Source organism: Telopea speciosissima, chromosome 10 (assembly GCF_018873765.1).
Source record: "Telopea speciosissima isolate NSW1024214 ecotype Mountain lineage chromosome 10, Tspe_v1, whole genome shotgun sequence".
NCBI lineage: Eukaryota > Viridiplantae > Streptophyta > Magnoliopsida > Proteales > Proteaceae > Telopea > Telopea speciosissima.
The window spans coordinates 61041496-61065910 of record NC_057925.1 but is presented as its reverse complement, the minus strand read 5'-3'; the positions used below and the strand labels follow the sequence as shown (position 1 = coordinate 61065910).

The following is a 24415-nucleotide window of genomic DNA, read 5'->3' as shown; positions in this document are numbered from 1 at the left end:
GTGAAACAAGGCATTATTGATGTGCTTAATTCACTCAAGGGAACCAGATTTTTGCAATATGGTTGCCACTGTTGTCATCAGAACAGAATCAAGGACACACATGATCTGAATGAAAATCTTGGGTGCTTCCTTCAATCATCACAATCTGCCCCACTCACCTTTCTACAAGGGCTCTATTGACAAGAATAATACAAAAGAGGAAGGTAAATTCCATTGAATCATGTAAGAAACCTGTAACAGGCTTGTAGCAACTAAAACTTAGAAGCCACACAGGTGCCTACAATGATCCAATTTTCCCGTTTGATCACAAGATACGTAATCTATATGCAAAATAATTACTCTGTAACTGAGGGGGGATTTACAGTGGTATAACTCAAAAGTCAAAACTTTATCTAAAAATAGTAATACAGTAACCTTTTTAGGAGAATTGATAGAACTCATATTGTATTCAAAATGCTAATTTATGTCGTGGTAGAAGAAAAGAGAAAGAGGAAAGTTAAAGAGTCACAGCAATGTTTTCATGGAATCAAAATCCAACTATGTGCTTGACAAAGGTAATTACTCATTTGGAAGAATCAGGCAAGGCACAGGTCCCAATAGGTCCCCAAATTATAAAATGAAGAAAATTGTTTTCTAGCCCTACTTGAAAACACATTGCACCGTTTGATTTTTCATTTTAAGACGCAGAAATCACAGACAAAGAAGCATGCACAAAAACACAAGAATTGCAAGGGCATACAGTTTAATCCAATGATTAATTCTTGCATGAATGGGGTGGAATTGATCATTGATCACTCTATCATAATACAGGGTTGACCAAAGACCCAATGAAAAAATTGTTAAGACAATTTGAAAGACCATGAAAGTATAGTGTACCGTCAAGGAAGTATCTGATGCCGATGCTTGCAGCTTGTAAACAATGCCATACTGGAAAATGAAAAATCTCAAGCTCAATATAGTCTCTATTATCCTCCCTTCCAGCGTCCGGATATGTGACTGCACATCATATTGGGTTCCATTAAAACTAAAAAGTTGTAGAAACACTACAGAGTGCTAAAGTATCACAAATAAACAATATTAACTTGTCCATGAGCTGTTACTTGAAACAAGGGATTTTATCTTGATTGTTAAAACCCAAATTTAACAGGAAAGGTATTTAAAGGGCTTCTCCTTCCACCATTCAAAACATTACGAAAAAGAAAGAAAAAAAGATATGCCTTCGAATAAAGTTTGTGGTACAGTGGTAATGCTACCAAAATAAATTAAAAATAAAAGAAATGAAACAATTCCCTCTTCCTTTTCTCTCTCTGAAGGGAAAGGGGGGAGCAAACAAGAAGTGAACGTTTTCTGTGCTTTACACCAAATGTTCCATAAGAATGGAGCCTCAAGGTTCCTAAGAGGCCGCATTTATCTACTCAGAAGGATAACATTTCAATGTTCTGCCATTTAATAGATTCTCTTTCTTCTTCATTCGTGGGTCATACATACAGATGGATCATAAACGGTAAAGCAATAAACACAGATGTTGCATGAGGAAAGAACCATTCTCCATTAAGGAATGTCTAGATAAAAAAAAAGTACATTATTACTGGACAATTGTTTACTAACTATCTGTCACATCCATCTGCAATGTGGGAAATATTATAAACTTTGAAGAAAATTCAAGATCAGGATGTATGGTTTGGCACAATTGTTTACTATTCTCTGGCTCCCTTCCCCCTCCAGCAGATTCAGCTCACTCTGCTTGGGATATGGTTAAGCACAGAGGGACCCACTGTCCTTGGAACAAAGTCGCCTGGTTCAAAGAGCATATTCCTCGCCAGTCTCACCTCTGGGCGCACTCTCTCCAACTGCCTCCCAACTCAGGCCTTCCTCATTCACTGACACATTCAGGTCTCCCCCCGCTGCTGCCTCTGCTGGAATGGGCAAGAAGATACAGATCACTTGTTTTTCTCTTGCCCTTTAGCTACTTCCATTTGGACAAGAGTCCTGCACTTTTGCTGGCCAGGTAGAAGAAGACCCCTCCCCCTTCACCGGGAGTGGGTTTGGATGGACATGTGATTTGGAGGGAATTCGATTTGCGTCAGTCAGCAAGCTAGCCTTTTGTGCCACCATCTCCCACATCTGGATGGAACGCAACCTTAGAAGATGGACTTCCAACTCTCGCTCCCTTGACAAGATTTGGAATGCCATCTCCTTCGATGTTTCATCTAAAATTAGCTTGCTTCCTCTTGCTGATGTAAAGGATACCCCAAGGAACAGGCTCACTGTTGTATCTTGGGGCCTTTCTCTCTCCATTTTGCTGCCTAGTTAGCTCTAGGCTCTGGTTTGTTTGCCCTCAGGCTTGTATAATCCTCCTTTTTCTTCGTAATTAAACTTTTATTCATCCAAAAAAAAAAAAAAAGATCAGGATGTAATGATTGTTTTATATTAGCTTTCTGAAGTGGGAAATATCTTGTAGATGGGAAACATTTTTTGATCAATCACCAGCCAGGTAATGATCAATTTAAACCAAATGGATGATACTCATCCTTTTTTTTTTTAAATTATTTATCCTCCTTGTCTCCTAAAGAACTCTTTAGTAAGCTAATCTTCACCATGAAAGCAACCATAATTTCCTGCAAAACTTGCCTGGTATGGTAGACTAGTCCAACTAAATCCAATAAATTGGATGAAAATATCATGCTATTCTTGTTTTAGGTTGTTCTGTTTCAGGCTGTAACTTTATGTAGGTCTGTGATTTAAATTCACCCACAGCTAAGTGCTGTTCGTAGCCTAGTTGTTCTTACAACGTTTCGCAACATAAACTAGCAAAATATGCCTACATAAAGTCCATGCTGTATATTTTTTTAGTTACCTACTACACTTTGCAACACAAATATACAACAATGTTCGCTAGACAAATAGAATATAGAACAACTTTATGTCCCTTATCAGTAAAAGTATACAGGTGAGAAAGGAAAAAGCAGAACGCAGCATACCAGTTCCTCATCCCACCAAGCTTCCCAGCTTTCCTCTCCCTTGACTCCAATACCACCTCTATAGAAAAGCCAGTTTGTCCAGTCTTTGAAATCCTCCACTGTCCTGAACAGGATGAGCACTCATTAACCTCACTTGAATTCCAAAGCAAGACAAAATGAATTCAACCTGGAGAAAAAAAAAACACTTACTTTTGCCACTCAAAACCTGATGGATTGAATACATAAGGAGCGAAAAGCCAAGAAAGTGCCATGAACCAACTGCTGATAGTGAGAAGGATGTACGACAGGCCTTGGTTATATCCATATGCAAGGTATACCACCAACAAAAGCACAACCTCTAATCTACAAAAATTAGAATAATACATATTACAAAAACTCTTCACCCCACTTGTATAGTTGTATCCATGAAAAATAAGAAACAAAAACAGCTCTAGCTCTAGTACTTGCACTAATAGATCGGGGTGGGAAGAGGTTACAAACCCTTTAACAAAATGGCTACGAGAGTAAAGTCTGTAATTCTCTGAAAATTTTATATGGCGGACCACAAACCCTCTACCTGTTGCTTGGTACTGTCAAGAGAGAAAAAAGAAAAGAGAATTAAAAATTATTTTTCTTCCTTTATAATTAAAATAATCTAGGAAGAGATAGGAAAACTTGCCCTTGCACCACCATGGAGAATAGTTCGACCAAAATAATGAGTTCTTGTGCCAAGAGAAAAAGTGAAAAAGACGGAACAAAGTTGAAGCTGCATTGTAATAAAGCTAACAACAGCCTGCAGTACCATTAGGTTGAAAACTTAGCTGGCATAGCAAAAGTTAACAATGTAATATGACATTAATAAAACTTATTGATTGAAGAGGTCATAGCAATATATTCCAACCAATATTCATATAACAAGGACCTGGAGACATAGAAGTCATAAAGAAAGCAACATTCTACCAATGCATAATTGGACTTCCTAAAGCAATTAACCTCAATGAATGATGCAAAAAGATAGAAAACAATATAAAGTGAATTACTATGCAATGCTTGCCTAATTAATGTATTATTTCCACTTATTTAATGCACAAACAGCATCTTAGAAGTGGGTATGACATTCCCATAAATTGGCATCTACCAAATCATTGGATGATGCAATTAGTGTACATGCATTAGGACCATGTTAATCCTTTGTAAATGTTAGTAGCAGAGAAATAGAAGAAGAAGAAGAAGAAGAAGAAAAGAGGAGAGAGCAAGCCGAACTCTCGTTAATGAGAGAGCCCAGAAAATATCTCATATATTAGGAATCCTGTACAGGGGCATGAAGGGAAACCAGAAAAACAAAAAGAGGGAAGAGATGGATCCCTTCTCGGTATTAGCGCTAGATTCCCCGACTCTAATCCCGAGAAGGGTGAATGCCCTTTCTACCCTTCTAACACTCCCCCTCAAGCTGGAGCATATATATCAATCATGCCCAGCTTATTACAAATGTAGTCAACCCTCCCACTCACTAGAGACTTAGTAAAAATATCAGCCAGTTGTTATCCAGTTTTGACATGCTTTGTAGAGATTACGCCCTGTTGGAGTTTTTCTCTCACAACGTGACAATCCACCTCAATATGTTTAGTTCTCTCATGGAATACAGGGTTTGAGTCAATATGTATTGCTGCCTGGTTGTCACACCACACCTGCATTGGTGTAGAATTCTCAAACCCAAGTTCAGTCAACAACATCTTCAGCCAAATCAGCTCACAAGTAGCATGTGCCATGGCTAGATATTCTGACTAGGCACTTGATCTAGCCACTACACTTTGTTTCTTACTCTTCCATGAGACAAGGTTACCTCCAACAAATATACAGTAACCTGTAGTTGATATCCGATCAATTGGGGATCCGGCCCAATCTGCATAAGAAAATCCCTCAACTCGTGTATGTCCATGATTAGTATACACTAACCCACGTCCTGGAGCCTTCTTGAGATACCTCAAAATCTGAATGACAGCATCCCAATGAGGAGTCCTAGGAGATGACATGAACTGAATTACAACACTGATCGGAAATGAGATATCAGGCCAGGTGAATATCAAGTAATTTAGTTTTCTAACCAACCTCCTGTACTTTTCTGGATCATCAAGAGCATCTCCCTCATCCGCAACAAGTTTGACATTGTGATCCATTGGATTATCCAGAGGTTTACATCCTAGCATCCCAGTCTCTGTAAGCAAATCAAGAGTATACTTCCATTGTGAGAGAGATATTCCCTTCCTGGATTAAGCCACTTCAACTCCTAGGAAATACTTCAATTTTCCCAAATCCTTAGTGTTAACAGATCAGAATTAAAGTATAGTGCTTGGATGATCAATGATTGATCCCAAGCTTTGTATTTATAATAAATAATCAAGGTTACACGGACAAAATTGCCCCTAACATAGTTGACTCTAATATAGAGTCGGCTGTACATAATGAAAAACATAATAAAATGCTGAAAAGTTCAAAATACCCCCACGGTATTCTCTCCCATACAATCCAACACTCCCCCTCAAGTTGGTGCATATATGTCGCACATGCCCAACTTGACTAAAATAGGATGAAACATTTTGCCACTCAACCCTTTAGTGAACACATCGGCTAACTAATCAGTAGACTTCACAAAGGGAACATAGATGAGTCCGGCTTCAAGCTGCTCCTTGATGAAATGTCTGTCAACCTCTACATGCTTAGTACGATCATGCTGGACAAGGTTATGAGCAATGGTAATGACAGCCTTATTATCACAATATAGCATCATTGGAAGATGGACAACAACACCAATATCTTGCAACAATCCTCTAAGCCATAACAGTTCGCAAATTCCTTGTGCCATGGCATGGAACTCTGCTTCAGCACTGGATCTTGCCACAATATTCTACTTCTTGCTACGCCATGTGACAAGATTCCCACCCACAAAAGAGCAATATCCAGAGATGGATTTCCTATCGGTAGAGCCAGCCCAATCAGCATCAATGTGTAAGCTTTAACTGTTAGATGACCAGTAGGGGATAAAAGTACTCCTTTTCCTGGAGCAGACTTCAAATATCGTAGGATGCGAAGAACTGCCTCCATATGAGAGGAATAAGGATCATGCATAAACTGGCTTACTAAACTCACAACAATAACTATGTCTGGCCGTGTATGAGAGAGGTAGATTAGTTTGCCAACCAATCACTGATAGCGACCTTTGTCAGCTGGTTCACCTTCTTTCTCCTTGAGCCTTGTAGTAGCTTCCATAGGAGTGTTTGCAGGATGACACCCTAGCAACCCAGTCTCAGACAATAGATCTAGGATATATTTTCTTTGAGAAAGGAAGATGCCCTTTAAAGATCGAACAACTTCTATCCCCAGAAAATATTTTAGAGTTCCCAGATCCTTTATTTCGAATTCACGGTCAAGAAAGTGCTTCAGTTTATTGATCTCATCACCATCATTTCCGGTTACCACACTATCGTCTACATAGACTATGAGAATGGTTACCTGATCACCAACTCGTTTGATGAACAAGGTATGATCAACATTGCTTTGTTTGTATCCCACAGAAACCATTGCCTTGTAAAACTTGCCGAACTAAGCTCTAGGTGACCGCTTCAACCTATAGAGAGCATGCTTCAATTTACAAACCTTACCCCTGGTCTTGTCATCAGAGAAACCTGGTGGAATGTCCATATATACTTCTTCCTCTAGCTCTCCATGGAGGAAGGCATTCTTCACATCCAGCTATTGAAGATCCCATTCAAGATTTACAGCACAAGATAATAACACTCTTATAGTATTGAGTTTCACCACTAGTGCGAAGATCTCCTGTTAGTCAACTCCATATGTTTGAGTAAAGCCCTTTGTAACCAGACGTGCCTTATATCGATCCACTGTCCCATCAACCTTCTGTTTGACTACAAACACCCATTTACATCCCACTAGTTTTTTCCGTGGAGGATGAGCTACAAGATCCTAAGTATTAATTTTTTTTTAATGCTCTCATTTCTTCTGACATTGCTGCCTTCCACTTTCCATCTGTTGAAGCTTCCTGCCAATTTTAGGAATGGAAACAGAAGAAAGAGAGGACACAAATGAACGAAAGGATGGAGAAAGAGAACTATAAGAAACAAAACGAGAAATGGGATGCTGAGTGCAAGTCCTAGTACCTTTGCGATAAGCAATAGGTAGGTTGGAAGGAGAAATCTTACCAAGAGTAGGGTCTGGATCTAGAGTTGGCAATTGAATAGGTTCTGACGCTACAATGGATTGAAGCTGCCCTTTTCTGGAACATCCTCTTTAATAGGTTAAAATGTTGGAGTTGTCAATCCTCTTATGAAATTCACCAATGGTTCTTTCGACTGGAGTCAGCTCCTCCTGAGTAGGAACTTCACCATCACTATTTTCCATGATCTCCCCCTGTATGGGATTCTCTTTGGCTAAAGGAGTAGGGGCAGTGATGTAGAATGATCACCAAATAGGGCTTATTTCTTTAGAAATAGGCCTAGGGTTGGGTTATATCAATGTTGGGCCTTTGTTCCCAAGGGTTTTTTTATGTAATAGGCCACTTTAATGAGCCTAAACTAGGGGTACTTAGGTTGCATACGGGATTAGCCCAATACTTAGTTATTTTTATGTTTTTAGATTGAACCGGTTTAGATTTGGTTGCATCCAAGTGGTTCAATAGGTCTAATTTAAGTGAAGTGTTCCTATTGGTTAATAGGTTCTTTTATCCTATTGGCTAATATGGAATCTTCTTTTAATTAGTTGTTTTTAAGTTAGATTCTTTTATTTTAAGTTAGTAGGGGTAGTTAGGACATTTTAGTATTTTAAATTAGTAATTTGACTTTGATTAGATCCCTTCCACGATTTAAGTGAGGAGGAGATTAGATTGTATGAGGATTTGGCTTAGGCCTTTAATTATAAATAAAGGAATCGTGGGAGGCTCCCCACAACAGATTTGAATTTAAAAAAAGAGATTTTCGTGGCTGCTTGCTGCTCCTTGCTCTCCAAGAGTGTGTGCATCCTTGTGGGCTTATCAAGGTGGAAGGGTGGGTGGAATCCTGCGACTCCTTACGCCGTGACGGCTGGGAGACTCTTTGTGAAGGTGGTTCTATCCTTCAATGCTAGATTTACTGCCGTGGATATCTTCTGTAAGTCTACCTATTAATTTCTGTTTTATCCTTCTTTCCCCTTCCCCATTCGATCCTTTTTTTATTTCTATTTGTATTCCATAAACCCTAGCCAGTCTTAACTTTGCCCAGACCTGTTCCCTCATTAGATTACCATCAAAATCAGGCTACAGCCCCCTTCCTATGTCCCCTCCACTCGATCCAGCTTTGGATCCCATCCATCCATCACAAACCCTAAATTCTTCTTCCCCATTAAAACCCTAATTGGCCCAAATTCTGTCTAGACTGTCTCAGCCGACAGATTACCTTCATAATTGGATCAATCCTTCCCCCAAGTCCCCCTAACACTTGACCTAAACCCCAGCCCCTGAATCCTACTGTTAACCCTAGTTCTAGTTGTTTTTCTTGATTACAAAACCCGAAACCCTAACCCTAATTTCTGCAGGAAATTAAAACTGATCCAAATTCAGATATTTTTATACCATAATGACCCTCTAAACCTGCAGATTAAAACCCTATAAACCCCATTCCCAAATTCCCATCCTAAACCCTAATTTTGCCCTAAAACAGCCCCTAATCAACCCTAAACAGCAGGCTTAACCAGAGCTTGATTCTACCTAGCTCCTAGTAGGATTATTTCCTATTCTAGGACTACATTAGGCAGTAGACAAAGGTGCTACTAAAGGAGGATGAATCTCAAGAGAAGGAAACATATCTTCACTAGAACTCTCCCCCTGAAGAGGTGGTGAAGAATAATAAGACAGGCTTTCATGAAAAATGACATCCATACTGACCAGAGTACGACGGGAAAGGGATGGTAACACTTATAACCTTTCTGGGTTGGAGAATAACCCAAAAATATACACCGTAACCCACGGGGTTCAAGTTTGCCGAGGGACTTTGTATCCCTAGCATAACACACACAGCCAAACAATTTGGGTGAAACCACAAAGGAGGAATTCCCAAGTAAAACCTAAGCTGGACTACAGGAGTCAAGAACCCAAGTAGGCAACCGATTAATGAGATAGACTGGAGTGAGAACAACATCCCCCCAGTATTGGGAAGGAACATGTCGAGCAAACATCAATGCTTTGGCCACTTCTAAAAAGTGGCGGTTCTTCCTTTCAGCGATACCATTTTGGGCTGGGGTATCGACACAACATTGTCTGGTGAATAATACCATGGTCAGCAAGATATTTTTGGAAGTGACCTTCCTTATACTCTGTTCCATTGTCACTTCTCAAAATTTTGAGAGTGGCCTGGAATTGAGTTTGAACCATCTTATGGAAATGCTGAAAACATGAAAAAACCTGATTTTTTGTGTGCATAAGATATACACGTGTTTCTAGAGTGACACTCAATAAATGAAACAAACCAACAATGCCCAGAAATAGAAGTTTTACGAATAGGACCCCAAACATCAGAATGAACCATATGAAAAACAAAAAACTTCTTTTATTTGAAATAGAATATGTTGAACGAGTCTGTTTGGCTAGAACACAAGCCTCACAAAAAAATTCATCCTTATTATATTCTTTGACTAAAGTAGGAAACAAATGAGATAAAGTTCCTAATGGAGGGTGACCTAATCTAGAGTGCCATTGGTAAAGTTCCAAAGAGACCAAAGAGTTTTACTGTAGTGGAGAAGGTAATGTTGGTGGAGAAGGACGGCCATCATCAAGAACCTATCCATGTGCTGGCCTAGTAGAAGAAGAATGTTGCCTTTGATAGAGAGTGGATTTGGGTGAACATGCCCTTTTTAGGGACTAGGGACCTCTTGTTGTGATGCGGTGGGTAGATTTGCAATTGGTGCATCTATTTATCATAGATGGTTGAAGCACAACCTTCGTAGATGTACCTCCAAGTCTAGATCATTTCAGCAGATTTGAGATTCCATTCTCTTTGATGTAAAAGCCAAGCTTGATACGGCCCCTTCCCCATGTGCATACTCCCCTAGAAATAGGCTGATTGTTGCATCTTGGGGTCTTTCCCCTTCTTTTTTTCTGACCTTTGCCTCCTCTTCTCTGTAAAGGCAAGGTCTTGTAAGTTGTATTTTCTTGCTTGTTTGATTGTCCCCCTCCTTGCCTTTGTTTTTCTCTTCTTTGGTAATGAATTCTTTATTCACCCCCAAAAACAAGTGAGCCCTCTCAGTTGGGATCTTATGTACCAATTTAAAGTGAACAAGGGATTTTACAATATATTTTGCATGTATGCCAGTTGTGCGCGTGCCTGTTCATGTGTACATTTGTGTATGTGTGTCTGCAAATGTTAATGACAGTAATATACAAAATGTAACAAGAAAGTTTATGATAAAGAAACATCAGCAAATACATAATAAACAAAGTTTCAGCATAGTAGGAAAAATATATACCCTTAGAAAACCCTGTTCCAAGATGAAACCCAGAATCATTGGAACAGCAGTGAAGACTCCAATTTGGAAGAGGAACTGTGTATTAAGAGCAGCACTCAGGGCAGTATTCTGTGATATGTGAGCCCTAGTCTCGATCTCTTCACCAACTCCAGAAAGTGCCTAAAAGAGAATGTCAATTACAAATGACGTCAAGGGGGGAAAAATCAAGTTCCAAGAAATACCCAAAATGATGTTTTATTAACATGTGAGACTCGGACACAAGGAAAAATTCAATGATACTGAAGCCACCCGAACATAAAAAGGGACAGATAATTGGAGGGGAGCAGGGGAGGGAGCATAGCTGTACTTTAACATACATTAACTCCAAACCACATAAATCTCTTGGTAGAGAGAAAAGCATGATAATGAGTTAATGACATAAAATCCAATAGGTAAAGTATAACTATAAAGACTAGAAATAACAAGGCATATAGGTCAAAATATTGAAGTCTGTGTAGTTTTCCATGTTACCCTGTGAATCAGAGGAAGAGGTTTTGTTAAGAGCAAAAGACCACCCAAAAGGAAAGAAAAGAAAGGCCCTACTAATAAAGTAATAAGGCCAACTACAGATGCTAAGATTTTAGTTGTTATACCAAAAAAAAAAAAGAAAAAAAAAAAGGGTTCTTTATATGTAGATAAATGAAATTCTAACGTACCAGATATGCTTTTCCATATAGGAAAACGTATACCGTCAGCACCGTAAGCTGCACAAACAATTATAAAGATTATTCACAGATGGAGCAAAAATATAACGATCATTTTTTTTCTATAATGCATTTGGTGTGCATGAACCATCATATGAAGCACTTTTGTTTGAAAAGAAAAAAGCACAATATTGCATGTATCTATGTTCTCTGGCCACCAGAGAACACAACGGAAGTTTGGGGTCCATCTGTAAAATGTGAACACAACAGAAGTTTGTGGTCTGAACTTCCAGGGCCTCCAACTTCTTTATAAGCTGGCATGATGCATCATATAATGCTCAAAATATCTGAGCCTGTATGAAGGCAAAGATCCTCACCTCTGACAGATGAGTCAATGCAGCATTAATCAGACTGGGAGAGGACTGTTATAAAAGCCTCGATTCTGCTCAATTAAAACTGCACATGCCAGGGTATGGGCCTCCAATTTGGCCTGGGGTTGAGCTCAGATTAGAATTAGAGCTTCACTCTGGTCAGCCATTGCATTTTCATTGTTCCATTAAGGAAAAATACAAGTATAAGTCGATTGTTGGAACTTAAAAGAATAATTCGGCTTCGATTTGTGTTCAAGATAATAATTTAATGATCAACTAGGACACTAGGTTATTGCTTTCTAACTCCACTCTTCAGTAAAGTATTAGCTAACAATTTGAATGTCCTCATTCTGTCAGTCCTTATAGGTTGTTTTGCATGATTTAATTTCATAAAAAAATTATTCTGTTACCTCTCCAATGAACCAAAGATTTTGAAAATGCTATACGTTTTGGGATATCAATAGGAATGCCAGTTTGTGACAGGAGCAGAATTTAAACATACATATATATTTTATTGTACTTTTTGTGATCCTTTAAGCATTCAGAGGATGTCAAAGTTGAGTTCTTTTACTGAGGCAGGATTCCTTATTACACGGGAAATGTTGATAATTTTGTGAGATTCTCTAACTTCATTTGATCTTCTAAAAATGATAACTACTATTTGTCTTTAATTAGGTACAGTAGAAGACAATCATCATGATGAATCATACTCTATTCCTACTTCATTGTTTAATGCCATGTCACCCTCTAATAGACCGGACCACACATGAGCAATAAGAAGAGGAGGACAAATGGGCGGGGTTTGGACAAGTCCAATACAGAACTGGACCCAAAAAGAAAATCCATAAAACAGAAAAAGTGAGAAAAAAAGGAAGCACATGATTTACCCTAGATGGTAAAAGGAATAAAAAAGCTATACCAATGGGCGACATCCTTTTTTTTTTGGAGGGGGCGGGGGGGGGGGGGGGAGGGGATAACAAGAACCAACAACTCAGCCTTATCCCAACAAATTACCAATCTAAAATCCTACAGTTTCCAGCAATAGTAAGTTGCATACCATAGTACAGAAGTAGAACCCAACAGTGGTAAAATAGAATGACAGCATTCGGAAGAAATCAAAAAGCTGCCCAAGTCTGTAAATGTCCCTGCTAAGAACTTGTTCGCCATTACCACCAGCTACTTTTCCTTCAAACAAAGCAATCTGATTGAGCCCAACATCTCGTCCTTTCCCAACCTGAAAGATTAATATATGTTGATACCTTTTCATTCCCCCCTCCTCCCCTCATCCCCACCCAAAAAAAAATAAAAAGAATAATTTTAGCTCAGTAAACATTATATAACCTGTATGTACTCATGATGAGTTATATTGCCTTGGCGTAAAGTTGTATTGAAGCCTGCATGTTCATCATAAACCAGAGATATAAGAAACGAAATTAATGCATTTCTACATTAGCTCCAAAGTATTGTAAGCCACTTAGGTTTTCATAGTTTGAAGTTAATAGATCCAACATGAAAACCAAACAATGAACTAGAGGAAAGCAATAGGAACCACAATATTCAAATGAAGTTTCAAAAGTCACGTGAAGTTTAAGGAAGAAGAAATAGAGGTTGCAAATGCCTCAGAAAGAGGGAAAGAAGAACATTACTAATGTACTGGCATATCCTGCTTCTATGTTACCCAGATACTGCAATGGCACAAAATTTTAAAATATCTGACAAGAAATTTATATTGGAATTTTAGCATCCAATAAGACAGCACTATCTTGAGGTTGGTGCAAACCTGGGTTGGAATAACCCTTATTGGGTTGCTTGTGGGCCCACCCAAGCAAGGAAACGCACAAGTTCAAAGTTAGGTGGCAAAACAGTAAATAAATCAATGTTTACATAGGGGGTGACAATTCTGTAAATAAGTTGAAGTTCATAATTGAGTGGCAGAGTTGTAATTTGTTGAAACTTCAAAACCCAAGCAAAGGTAATAGCCAAAGGACCTAAATTGGGACTGTTTTGTGGAATTCACTGTTCAGGAATTGTTTTTCTTTTTTTTTTTTCTATTTTTTTAATAAGCAACAAGAAGAGAGAGAAAGAGAGAGAGAGCCTCAGAAGGCCACATACCCACCTCAGTAACCAAACGGTCCAAACCCCTACAACTACAGACCCAGAATCCCTACGCCACACGAACAACCACAGAAGCTTCCCCCCCATCCCAGTGGACCACTGCCAAAAAATCTAAAGCTATCCCCTCCACGATAAACTACTCCTCCCCCCCCAAGTAAAGTTTTTTAACCTCGAACCCCACCTTTTCTTCCAGTCATCTAGATATTTATCTCCTCAATACCAGATAATTCCTAACTTAAGATCTTAAATAAATCAGCCCAAAACTCATCTCCTTCCGGAAAAATCAAACCAACCCTCTTTCTCACTTCAGGAGCCTTCCTAGCCAAGAGGTCGATAAAGCATCTTTTCTTAAAAAAGCTTGCTTTTGACCTCTCGTAAATCCTTGAGAAGACCTTGTCAGCTTCAGATCCTGAATCCACCCGATCTCAAACTCTAATTTTCTTTCCGTAGTTTAGTTTTATGATACCACCAGATGAAGAAACTCTCTTGGACTGACATTAATAATAGGTAAAAATTGGTATCTAGCTAGTGCCACTAAGAACACTGGAGATGTTACTGAAGGGTTGAACTAAAGCCATTGCAGGTAAGAGGAAACACCATGACAAAAAGGTTCAATTGAACAAAAAGAAAGCCAGCAAAAAATCAATAATGTCAATTAACCGGAAACATAGTTGTCACGGTGTCTAGGCAAACCAAGGCGGGAGAGGGGGTGAAAAAACTAAAGCGCCACCAACAAGGCGGCCATCCAGAAAAAATGCACCTGGACACCCAGGTGATGCCTTGACAGCTATGACTGGAAAAACTCTTTTGTAACACAAAACCTGCCAAATTAATAAGAGGTAACTTTGGCAATAATTTAGCACATGGAGCAACCATGAGACTGCATATTCGCCCACTCCTACCATCACTTCTCAAATTTTTTTTTTTTGGTTTTATTTAAGATAGAAACCTTCTCAAAATTTTTTCTTCCTTTTGAGCAAATTGTAAGAAACCAAAATGAGTCAGTGTAGGAAGCAAGAAACAAATCCATCAAGTGGTAACTCATCCGTCCCTACCTGCATAAATATCTTCACTAATGTTAATAACACGGGAAGCCTTGCTGATGCCGCCTCTTGTTATGTGGAAAATTCTATCAAAAACATCAGGATGGCCATAATGCATGCGGACCCTGTGTAATGATTAAGTTCTTCTCTCAGTTGATGTGTGAATTTAGATACGATCTAGTCAATAGGAAGATAAAAAATACGAAAAACTTGGACTTACTTCAGAGGATTTGCCAAAACACGTTGACCCAAGGTCACAAAGCTTGTTTCTTGGTTGGACATGAATGAAGCTAACGAAGAAACACTGCATACCATCCCAGTTGAGCAGTCTTAAGTGGAAATAACATAAAATTAAGACACATACACACTCACCTACAGCTTGTACTAAGGGGTAAATACCTTCCTGTAAAGACATGTTCTCTGACACCGAGAATAGTGGGAGGACGAAGACCATGATCACGGTGGAACTCTTCAAGAAGATTTCTAATCTTCAATGCTTCCTCAAAATAATTATCCTAGAAAAGAGCATAACGACAACATATCATTTACGTAAAAACTACAATGACTGAGAGATCTGGGAATTAAATACTGTTACATCACTAATGAAGCCCATCAATTAAGCAATACGTTTTCGGGTCAATAAGAAAAGAATTTATTTGTTTAGATTCTAAAGTTAGGTACCATTAACTCGAGCACACCTCACATTAAAAAAAACTAACCACTCAATGCATATTCTTCATGTCAAACTTTATCTTACCATCCACGACTAGCAATAACCATGTTGCCCAAAAAATTCTCACTTTGTTGCTAGAGATGGGTTCACAGCATAATCCATGATCTGCCATATCTTCCTTGATTGGTACAATTCAAATTTGAAATTGGATTCACAGCTATAGTACATATATGATGTCTCATTGCCATATTGGTTTTGTAATCCCGCCACCATGAGACTATGTACTTAAATCTTGATGATATGCAGATGGTTCTGATGTCTCATCTTCTGGAAACCATGATCATCTAAATTTTGGTAAGGCGGATCGCGTTTCAGATCCATCTCACCCTTACACTTGCACATGGAAGGAAGCTCAAATTTCAATGGCATTTTAAAATGGGAGTGGAACCGACAAGCCAGGGGCACCGTAAGGGCTCAAGCAAAGGCTTCATCGGAGAAGAATCTGAAGATAAATACACCGTTATCCAGGAGGTAAGTATGCAAAGCACCATGAACTTTCCATTGTTTGGTAAGAGATGATTTTACTATGTTGAAAGATATTACGTAATACAGATTTCCGCTTTTACTCGAGGCATATGCCTCAAACATTTTTAAAAACACTGGTTTTAAGTATGGGGTCTACCGTCTACCACTTAAAACCAGTGTTTAGCCCTCCTTTTTTGAGTTTGGATGGGCCCCTTCTGTTCTAATTGTTTCCATCGTAGGCTTTATATGAACCCAAGAAGGTAACCCACTAAGGCATGTTTTCCCTATTCCAATGATTGAAGAAACCACTCTGTCACTTATTCTAGTGATTATCCCCATTCCCCACTCTATCAATTATTGTTGTCAATGTAATTCCACCAAGGATTTCATCATTTCCTTCTCTTCTGTTATTGGTTCCAATTGGTGGAACATTGCTGTTCTCAGTTTTTGCACAAGGCAACATAGGTGATGTGGAAGCATCTATTCATCTAAAATGGATACAGCATTTTCTTTGTGGCCCTAAAGCTTCTTTATTGAACTTGCATACTTTGAAGTCTGTTATTTTCGAGAAGGGGCTTTATTGCACTTTGAACGAGTAAAGTGAGATGGATGTGTAACTCGTCATTCGTCTTTATTGCTAGAGATCAACTAGACTGTAGGATTCAATTCAAAAAAGGAGGGCTAAATTGTGAAGAATTTAAATGAGAAGACAGTTATTGGTGATGATTCTAGTTAGCAGAGGAACTTATAAAATCCATATTTTGGGGCCTTAGCCGTGAATTATTAGAAAATTACAAAGAAGCCCTATCATTGGATTAGGGTATTTGCTAATTTGGGAGCTGTTTCTTTTTTAATTTTAATTTTAATCATTTTCAGGAAGGTCAATAAATTAGTCAGCTTCTAATTTTCTAGATTTTTAAAAAAAAATTTTTAAGTTCCTAAATTCAGGTTTTGTGCAACAAGGCAGTCTATAAGTATATATCCATACTGGAATATAGTGGTTCATGAATTGGGTTATGAAATTGAAACTTCTGACAATATTTTCAAAAGCAGACCAGACGTTAGACCACCCTCCATTTTCGGTTTGAGTCTAGTTAGGGATGGTGTCAGGGTCATTTGCAAGGGTGGCAAAATTCTAAATCTTATACAAGGATGAGAATCCCTTACGTAGCAGATAGACAGCATAAATGCCACTAGCAACCTAGGTCATAGGTTCCCTCCCCCACCCCCCCCCCAAAAAAAAAAGAAGGCAAGTGGGCAGTGTCCAACTTGTACGAAAATTTAGTTTTAAGGAACTTCAAATTTTCTTTCAGTATTTTGAGATAAAAAATAACATTTGGGGAAATGAAAGACAAAGGAAGAAGCAATATATGTTGGGTTCACACGATTAAGGTGGAAATTAGAATAGGACATGTGATCAATGCGAACCTTATTATCAGATAGATATGCCCATTAGTTTTCATGTGGCCCAAATCAAGCAACTCATCCTACTAAGCATCAACATGCCCATCAGTGAAAAACATTTTCTATGATAGAGCTAAAACGAATTTAATCACACAATAAGATATATGGGCGAAGATTTTAAAACTTTTAAAAGACTGAAGACCAAGCAACTCATCCTACTAAGCATCAACATGCCCATCAGTGAAAAACATTTTCTATGATAGAGCTAAAATGAATTTAATCACACAATAAGACATAAGGGCAAAGATTTTAAGTCCTTTTACAAGACTAAAGTAAAGACTCAATGCAACATTTTTTCCCCTTAGAAAACAAAATTTTATGAAAATCCCAAAAATTAAAGCAGCAGAAAAGGACAAAAATAGAAAGAGGGACAACAATAAACTATTTGAAATTGGACTGACCTTGATTGTAGAATCTAGTGGTTGAGGCTAACATCAATTTATTAATTCATCTCAACCAAAATTGTATGCTTGTTAGTTCAGTTGTAATAGTAATAGATGATTCATTGCTAAGAAGCAACGAGCCATACATTCCTTGATCCAGTAGGGAAATGTTAAGCAGACCCTTGGGGTCAGCCATCTAGATGATCCTCAAATTTGATTAGGCCCCAATGGAATAAATTTCCTTGAAAAGAGGTTATGAAATAGGGGATATGATATGGTGCATTGCAGTTGTGGGGGTTGGGGCTAGATAGGTGACACTGAGGTGGTCCTAACACTGCTCATTTGGGTACTTTTGCTTCCTACACAGTCATTTTCTATACATTTTCTTGGGCACTAATTTAACAAGTATTCTCATGAAACTTCTGCTTTTTAAAGAACAGAAGTTTCAATACAAAATGATATTATGAACCTACCCAAATTATGCAGAAAAACCAGACAGTTCAACTGGACTAACTAGACTATCCAACTGGCTAAACAACCAGATCTAAGATCAACCTTATTATTCGTCATTGACATCACTCAGGCCCTGCTTCGGACTGAATTGCAGTCCAATCCGTGCCCTTGGTCAAAGTTCCAGCACATTGCCTCTAAATAACCAGCAAATCCCTCAAATGGTTCTTTTTATTTTTTGACGTCAAAATAGTTCTTACTGATAAAAGACCCTTAAATACATTTCACCATGATGCAATTGTTAAAATAAACATTATCAGAAATCTTAAGAGAGAGAGAGACTTTTAGAAATAGAAGTTGTAGAGATATTAGTTCATTAACTATAAAGATTATATAACAAGCCCAAAGAATATCAGAACGATCTATTAGTGCTATTAGTTACAATCATAAAGAATACTGAATGAATTTCCCTGCAAGTACAAATTAGAGCCAAACATTCCTTACTTGATTCATATCAATTGTTTGAACTGCATTTCCACGTGTAAAAACAATGGCATGATTTTGATTCTCAGGTTTGCCTTCACCAAGTTTTGGATTCCCGGGCAATTTTATAGAGTAGATTTCCTGGAAATGAAACAATAGAATAATAATATAATTTAATATTTTTGGTTGGAATCAAAAGGAACTATTTGTGTGGCGAAATATAATATAAATAGCCAATGGAGCCACAAAAAACAATCAAATGATAGAAGAAAAAGAATGCAGATTGGCATACAATAACATTGATTGAAGAAAGGAGCAATTGTCAAGATTAGAGCATGAGAAGCACATCTATAACACTGATAGAAACAGAATAACACAGAACACATGAAGATGCCTATATAGAAGAAAAACTCTCACACGTTATCCAGAACTACACAAAAATCCGTACATAGTCAAAACATAATAGTTCAGGCTACACCCCAAGTTATTGACTTGTCTTGCTAAAGCTCACAAAAATAGGATGAATTTGACTGTAGCCCTTAATTTTTTTGGGTTGCATTGTCATTTGAGGCTTTACTGTATTTTTGGGTCATTACATCTTTATCAATATGGACTTCTGTGGCTTTGAAGATTGCCCACAAACAACTTTAATATGACAGAATCAAACACATTATGATCTGTCAACACAGACATGACAACCATTTCAAATTCATACACTGGAACACCAACAACTAACCTAATAGTATGCCACCAACATCATCAATTAAACCATCAAAGAAACAAAAACAAGAATGTTACTGCAAAATGTTAGAACTATGATTTACAAGCCCAAAAATGCTTCTTTCGAAAACAGTTGACAGTACTCTAACACTAAACTTGAGAATAAGGTAAAATCTGAAGCATAGTTGTCAAGGCATCGCCTAGGAATCCAGGAGGATTTTTTGGGGTCTAGGCGATTGTCACCTCAGTGGTATCAAACCAGATTTGGCCCTTATTTATGGCAAATATCATTTAAGTAATGTTTGTTATTTGATTTACTTAAGATATTATTCACAAATAATCAAATACCTCCCGATTTGAATCCAATAAAAATAATTAAAAAATAAAATTCCAAAAGGATAAAAAGTCAACACCCCTTTTCAAGAACAAAAACTGGATTTTTCGGTGTTAGGTGAAATTTTGAACTTCCTAATGCTGGAGTTTTTCTCAAATCTAAAAATTCTAAAAATCATAATATGGTAAAACATAGCTAAAAACCAAAAATAGTGGTAAATATTCATTTGTTCTGATATCTAAAAAAATATTTACATTCAGAGCGATTTTGACAGCATTCACGCACACCAAATAAGGTTTGACTGGAACATAACTCCTTCAATACAAATCAGCTTTTAAGCAATATCTTGGATTTGTTGGAAAGCCGGTTTTTGCTTTACCTAATACAAAAAGTCTAATGTAAAAATAAAATCTTTTGACTAATCAAACTTCTTAGAGAACAAGAACATTTCTCTAAATCAACTGCAGTTTAACTACTTATAGATAAGATATTATTTTCTAAGAACAATATAAACCAAATAAGAGACTACGAATACCAGAACAATGACCAATTCCAAAAACAGTATAAATTTTTTTTTGGATGAATAAAAAATTCATTAACCAAAGGAAAGAAGGGAGGGGGAATACAAGCACGAGGCTAGAACAAAGCCTTGCCTAACAAGGCAAGGACAAAGGGGGGGGGGACCCCAACAAAAACCGCACTAAGGAAAGGGAGATGCCTGAACCAAAAACAAACAAAGCCAACCAATGCGAAGCAAGCTATCCAGGATCCATTGGCTCACGACAAAGAGCATGACCTCTGATATCCAAGCTTAGAGGAGCAATCTTCTCCGGGCAGGGCAAGGAATAGGTAACATAGGGACGGTTCTTAGCAAAAGGAGGGGAGCTAGTGTTACGGAGGCGGAAAACTCGAAGGGATGGAGGGGCCGTAGGCTGGGGCGTAGAGTGAAGGAACCCATTGTGGGATTTTGGGCCCAAGAGTGGGTGAACCGGGGCAGAAGGGTTAGGGCAATGGGCCGGATGGTTAGAAAGAGTTGGCCCATTAAGATCAACTGGATCAGCCAAAGGGAAGCGGGTGGTGGGTTGGGCCAGAGAAGGAGTGGCCAAAGAAAGAGAGGGGACCATAGGAGCATTAACCTCAGGGGATCAGGGGGCTAAAAAAGCTTTGACTTGGCTTTTGAGGAAGGGGGTAATCCCCAGGCTCATAGGGTTAGACTTGGAAGAAAGTGATAATGGAGGGTTGCAGGGAAGAAAGACGTTACAGAGAGGGAGAGGGTTCCCAGGCTGCAGAAGGGTTTCAGATTGTTGGGGCAGGTGAAGATCACCCACCAGGGAAGGCAATCTAGTCGCAGAGGCCTGATCAACGACAGGGTTAGAGACTGCAAGGCTCTCACACAGGGTTATTGACTGTAGGATATCTCGATCAGAAGGAACGACGAGAGAGGCGGAGTGGTCAGCATCATCGATTGAGCAAGAAGCTAAAGCTGCAAAACGGTTTCGACCAAGGGGTAAAGCAGTGTTTAGGTTTTGCCTAACGGACAAACCGAAAGGAGAAGTTGAAGGCTGGGATTCTCTCGACCGACGGTGATTCCGGCGGGGTCTGGTTCTTGTTCTACCACGGGAGGGAAATCTGTACGCCAGAGTGATGCTTTGGGCTTTTGCAGTTCCAGGATGGGTTGACAAACCACCGCCAGAAACAGGGATGATAGTCTCTACAGCGGTTTCTTCAGGGGTCGCATAGGGGTGAGTTCTCCCTCTGGAGAGTAGACGGTTCTGAGCAGAGGTACCTTCAATGGTGGGTTCATCTCCAGCAACAGTGGACTTTGGATGGCAGAGAGAAGAGACGTGTCCGAAGGTTTTGCAAATCAGACAGTGGGGTGGAGACCAATCGTAGGCAACACTTTGCATAAAAGAGTGACTGTCATCTTCAACAACTGTGATGGTTGATGGTAGAGCTTCATTTGCAGAGACTTCAATGCAGATACGGGCGAATGAGAGCCTATCCTTCCTACTGGTTCTGGCATCTGAATGCAAGGGAATACCAAGCACAGAACTGACCAAACTTAGGCCTTCGGAGCACCAATAATGGAAGGGTAGCCCAGGGAAGGAGATCCAGAGAGGGATAGAGGAGAGGTCAACAAGCTAGAGCTAGATATGGCGAGTCCATTGCCTAAAAAAAATTGGTTTTCTACCCACCAACCATGGCCCTCCTTCTAGGGCATGATACTTATCATTGGAGTCAGAGAACTTAAAGATGAACAAACCTTTTTCTCAATAGGTAAGTCTCGAAAGACCCTAGAGATCTCCATTGTTTGGAAAGAGAGAGTTTGACAATGTGGAATGGTGGGTGGTTATCAATGAAGTGTCCAACGAGAGCATTTTCCCACAAGGAGGCTTCATCATCAAGAAGACAAAAAGAGTAGAGTGCAAACTTAGAGCCATCGGCAAAGGAAGGGCAGACAAAGTGCAGAGGGAGACTGTCAGAAGAAGAAGAGGGTGTTGGACCAAATTGGGACTTCCAATTAGGGTGAGGAGGGGAGGTAGAAGTGGCATGGGGTGGCTGTGGAGAGTGAGAGTGGGAATGGGAGGGAGCAGGAGAGGAGGTTGAGGGGACCTGGCCGGAGGGGCCGGTCATGGAGGCCGAAGAAAGCAGGGGTTACATGGAGGACTGTCAGGATCACTGACGGTTCAGACCTGAACAAAGAAAACATTGACAAGGTGTCCGAATGGAGAGAAAAAAAAATACAGTATAAACTAAATGTACGTTATGATTGTTTCAAGCTTCCAACAGCTTGCATCTTCAGTTCTACTGTCTTCTAGTTCTATGTTGATTTTTGATGACTTGATGCGGCTAAATATTGATTTTTGATGACTTGATGTGGCTTAATGTTGATTTTTGGTCGCCTAGTTAACGCCTTGGTCGCCTAAGCGCTTAGGCACCCCTCCACCACCTTGGGTCACCTTGCCGCCTTGATCACTATGATCTGAAGAAATGTCGAGAAACCAGGGGGAAACTCAGCACAATTAATAATAGAAGATACGATTCTAGAAAGAGGAAAGGTAGGCATAGAATAGCTGAACTTATACAAAGAAGTGACAAAACTGAATCCACAAATAGGAATTAAGAATACAATGAAATTCAGAAAGAGAGAAAGAAAAGGGACTTAAGAAAGGATCTGATATCTTCTAAATCTGCAGACAAAAGCCCTAGTAACTCAAATCAAGTTCTCTAGAGGATCAGGTCTTGACATCTATGCTTCCATTCTATGTTTGAGTAGGGCAATATGGACGTTTCTACAACATAAGTATAAATGAAATATGGACACAAATGTGATCTTTCTCTCTCTCTCTCTCTCTCTTCACATTCATTTCTTCATTTCTCTTCTTTTCTTCTTATTGATGAAACCCTAAGTGTAAATATATACTTGTAAATCAAACTCTCAATCTAAATTAAGTGATCATATTACAAGAGCAAAATAAACCATCCCTTCACAATAAACACACCTGCAACTCCACCAATAATCACATATTCTTGCATTAGGCAAATGTTTTCCTTCACCCGTGGAAAAGGAAGAATCCCCTCACCATTGGTAATTCGACTTTGTGATTGGACTCATGTGTCATCGTAAACTCCCATCCCCTATTGTACGAGGTTGAAAACACTCCTCCTTAGTCCTATCAGCATGGTTTTAAGTTTCAGTCGAAACTTTTAACTTCCGAACAAGACTTATCAGTTTCGACACTAACCGAAACGAATCCAAGGATTGATACTGGTTTGGTCTAAGTTTCAACCCAGTTTCGACAGGTTCTGACTTTCGACCGAAACATGGTCGAACCATATATATAAATTCACAGGTTTTGATCCAAACCTATCATATTCAACAGGCTTTGACTGAGACCTCCTTGTTTCTTTGAGATTTTGCCAAAAACCTTGCAGTTTTTGGCCAATTCACTTGATTTCTTCCCCCCATTTTTGCATTGTTCTACTCATTCAACTCTTCCACACTTGGATTTGGGTGATTGGAGCTTGAAGGTAATGGTCCCCCCCCCCCCCCAACAAAAAAAAACTAATTTTTGGAAGAATTAGTACAAAGACATAGTAGTTTTGTTTCAATTTTTTGATCACACAGTGCAGATGGCAGTGACTGTGTGTTGGTTGTCATTGTTGTCAACACACAGCATTTTGGTGCAGTACAGTCATAGTTATCAAGGCGTTGCCATGGTGTCCAGGCTCCTTGTCGCCTTGGACGCCATGGCAGGTGCCTTGTTGCCTTGGGCACCATGGCGGGTGCCTTGCCGCCATGACAATGTCGCCTTGAATTTTGCCCCTCTAAAGCGCCATGATCGCATTCCCGCCTTGATAACTATGAGTACAGTGATAGAGGCAGTGCACAGTGGCAGACCGGGGCAGTGTATGTGATGATGACAGTGTATAGATAGCATTCTGGATGATTCTGGATGAGTTGGCAGACTTCAGGCAGTGACTGGATAGTGTCCTAGCATCCCTAGTAGTTCTTACAGTGTTCACAGTGGCAGTGACATCATTACAGGGGTTTGGCAATGTATACAGAGGTCCCATAGTGTTTGGGTGTCATCTAGGGACATTTTTGTCATCCTCAGTAGTGCTTACAGTGTTTAGGAACAAGCTTTACTCTATCTCCACCCATTGTATTGATTCCCAAGGAACATGCTTATTGTTGATT

The 24415-nt window shown here is 39.2% G+C and overlaps 1 protein-coding gene across 1 annotated transcript in view; it reads right to left on the bottom strand.

Annotated features, from left to right (window-relative positions):
• LOC122643915 (callose synthase 9) overlaps positions 1-24415 on the bottom strand; it is a 164340-nt gene that overhangs the window by 8333 nt on the left and 131592 nt on the right. The window contains exons 37-49 of the mRNA XM_043837490.1: positions 18681-18800; positions 15081-15196; positions 14902-14985; positions 14694-14806; positions 12865-12917; positions 12581-12757; positions 11165-11212; positions 10470-10628; positions 3640-3753; positions 3462-3550; positions 3171-3323; positions 2982-3084; positions 877-996 (exon numbers count right to left, since the gene is read on the bottom strand). Of these exons, the coding sequence (XP_043693425.1) occupies positions 877-996; positions 2982-3084; positions 3171-3323; positions 3462-3550; positions 3640-3753; positions 10470-10628; positions 11165-11212; positions 12581-12757; positions 12865-12917; positions 14694-14806; positions 14902-14985; positions 15081-15196; positions 18681-18800 (1449 nt within the window). The remainder of the gene's footprint in view (positions 1-876; positions 997-2981; positions 3085-3170; positions 3324-3461; positions 3551-3639; positions 3754-10469; positions 10629-11164; positions 11213-12580; positions 12758-12864; positions 12918-14693; positions 14807-14901; positions 14986-15080; positions 15197-18680; positions 18801-24415) is intronic.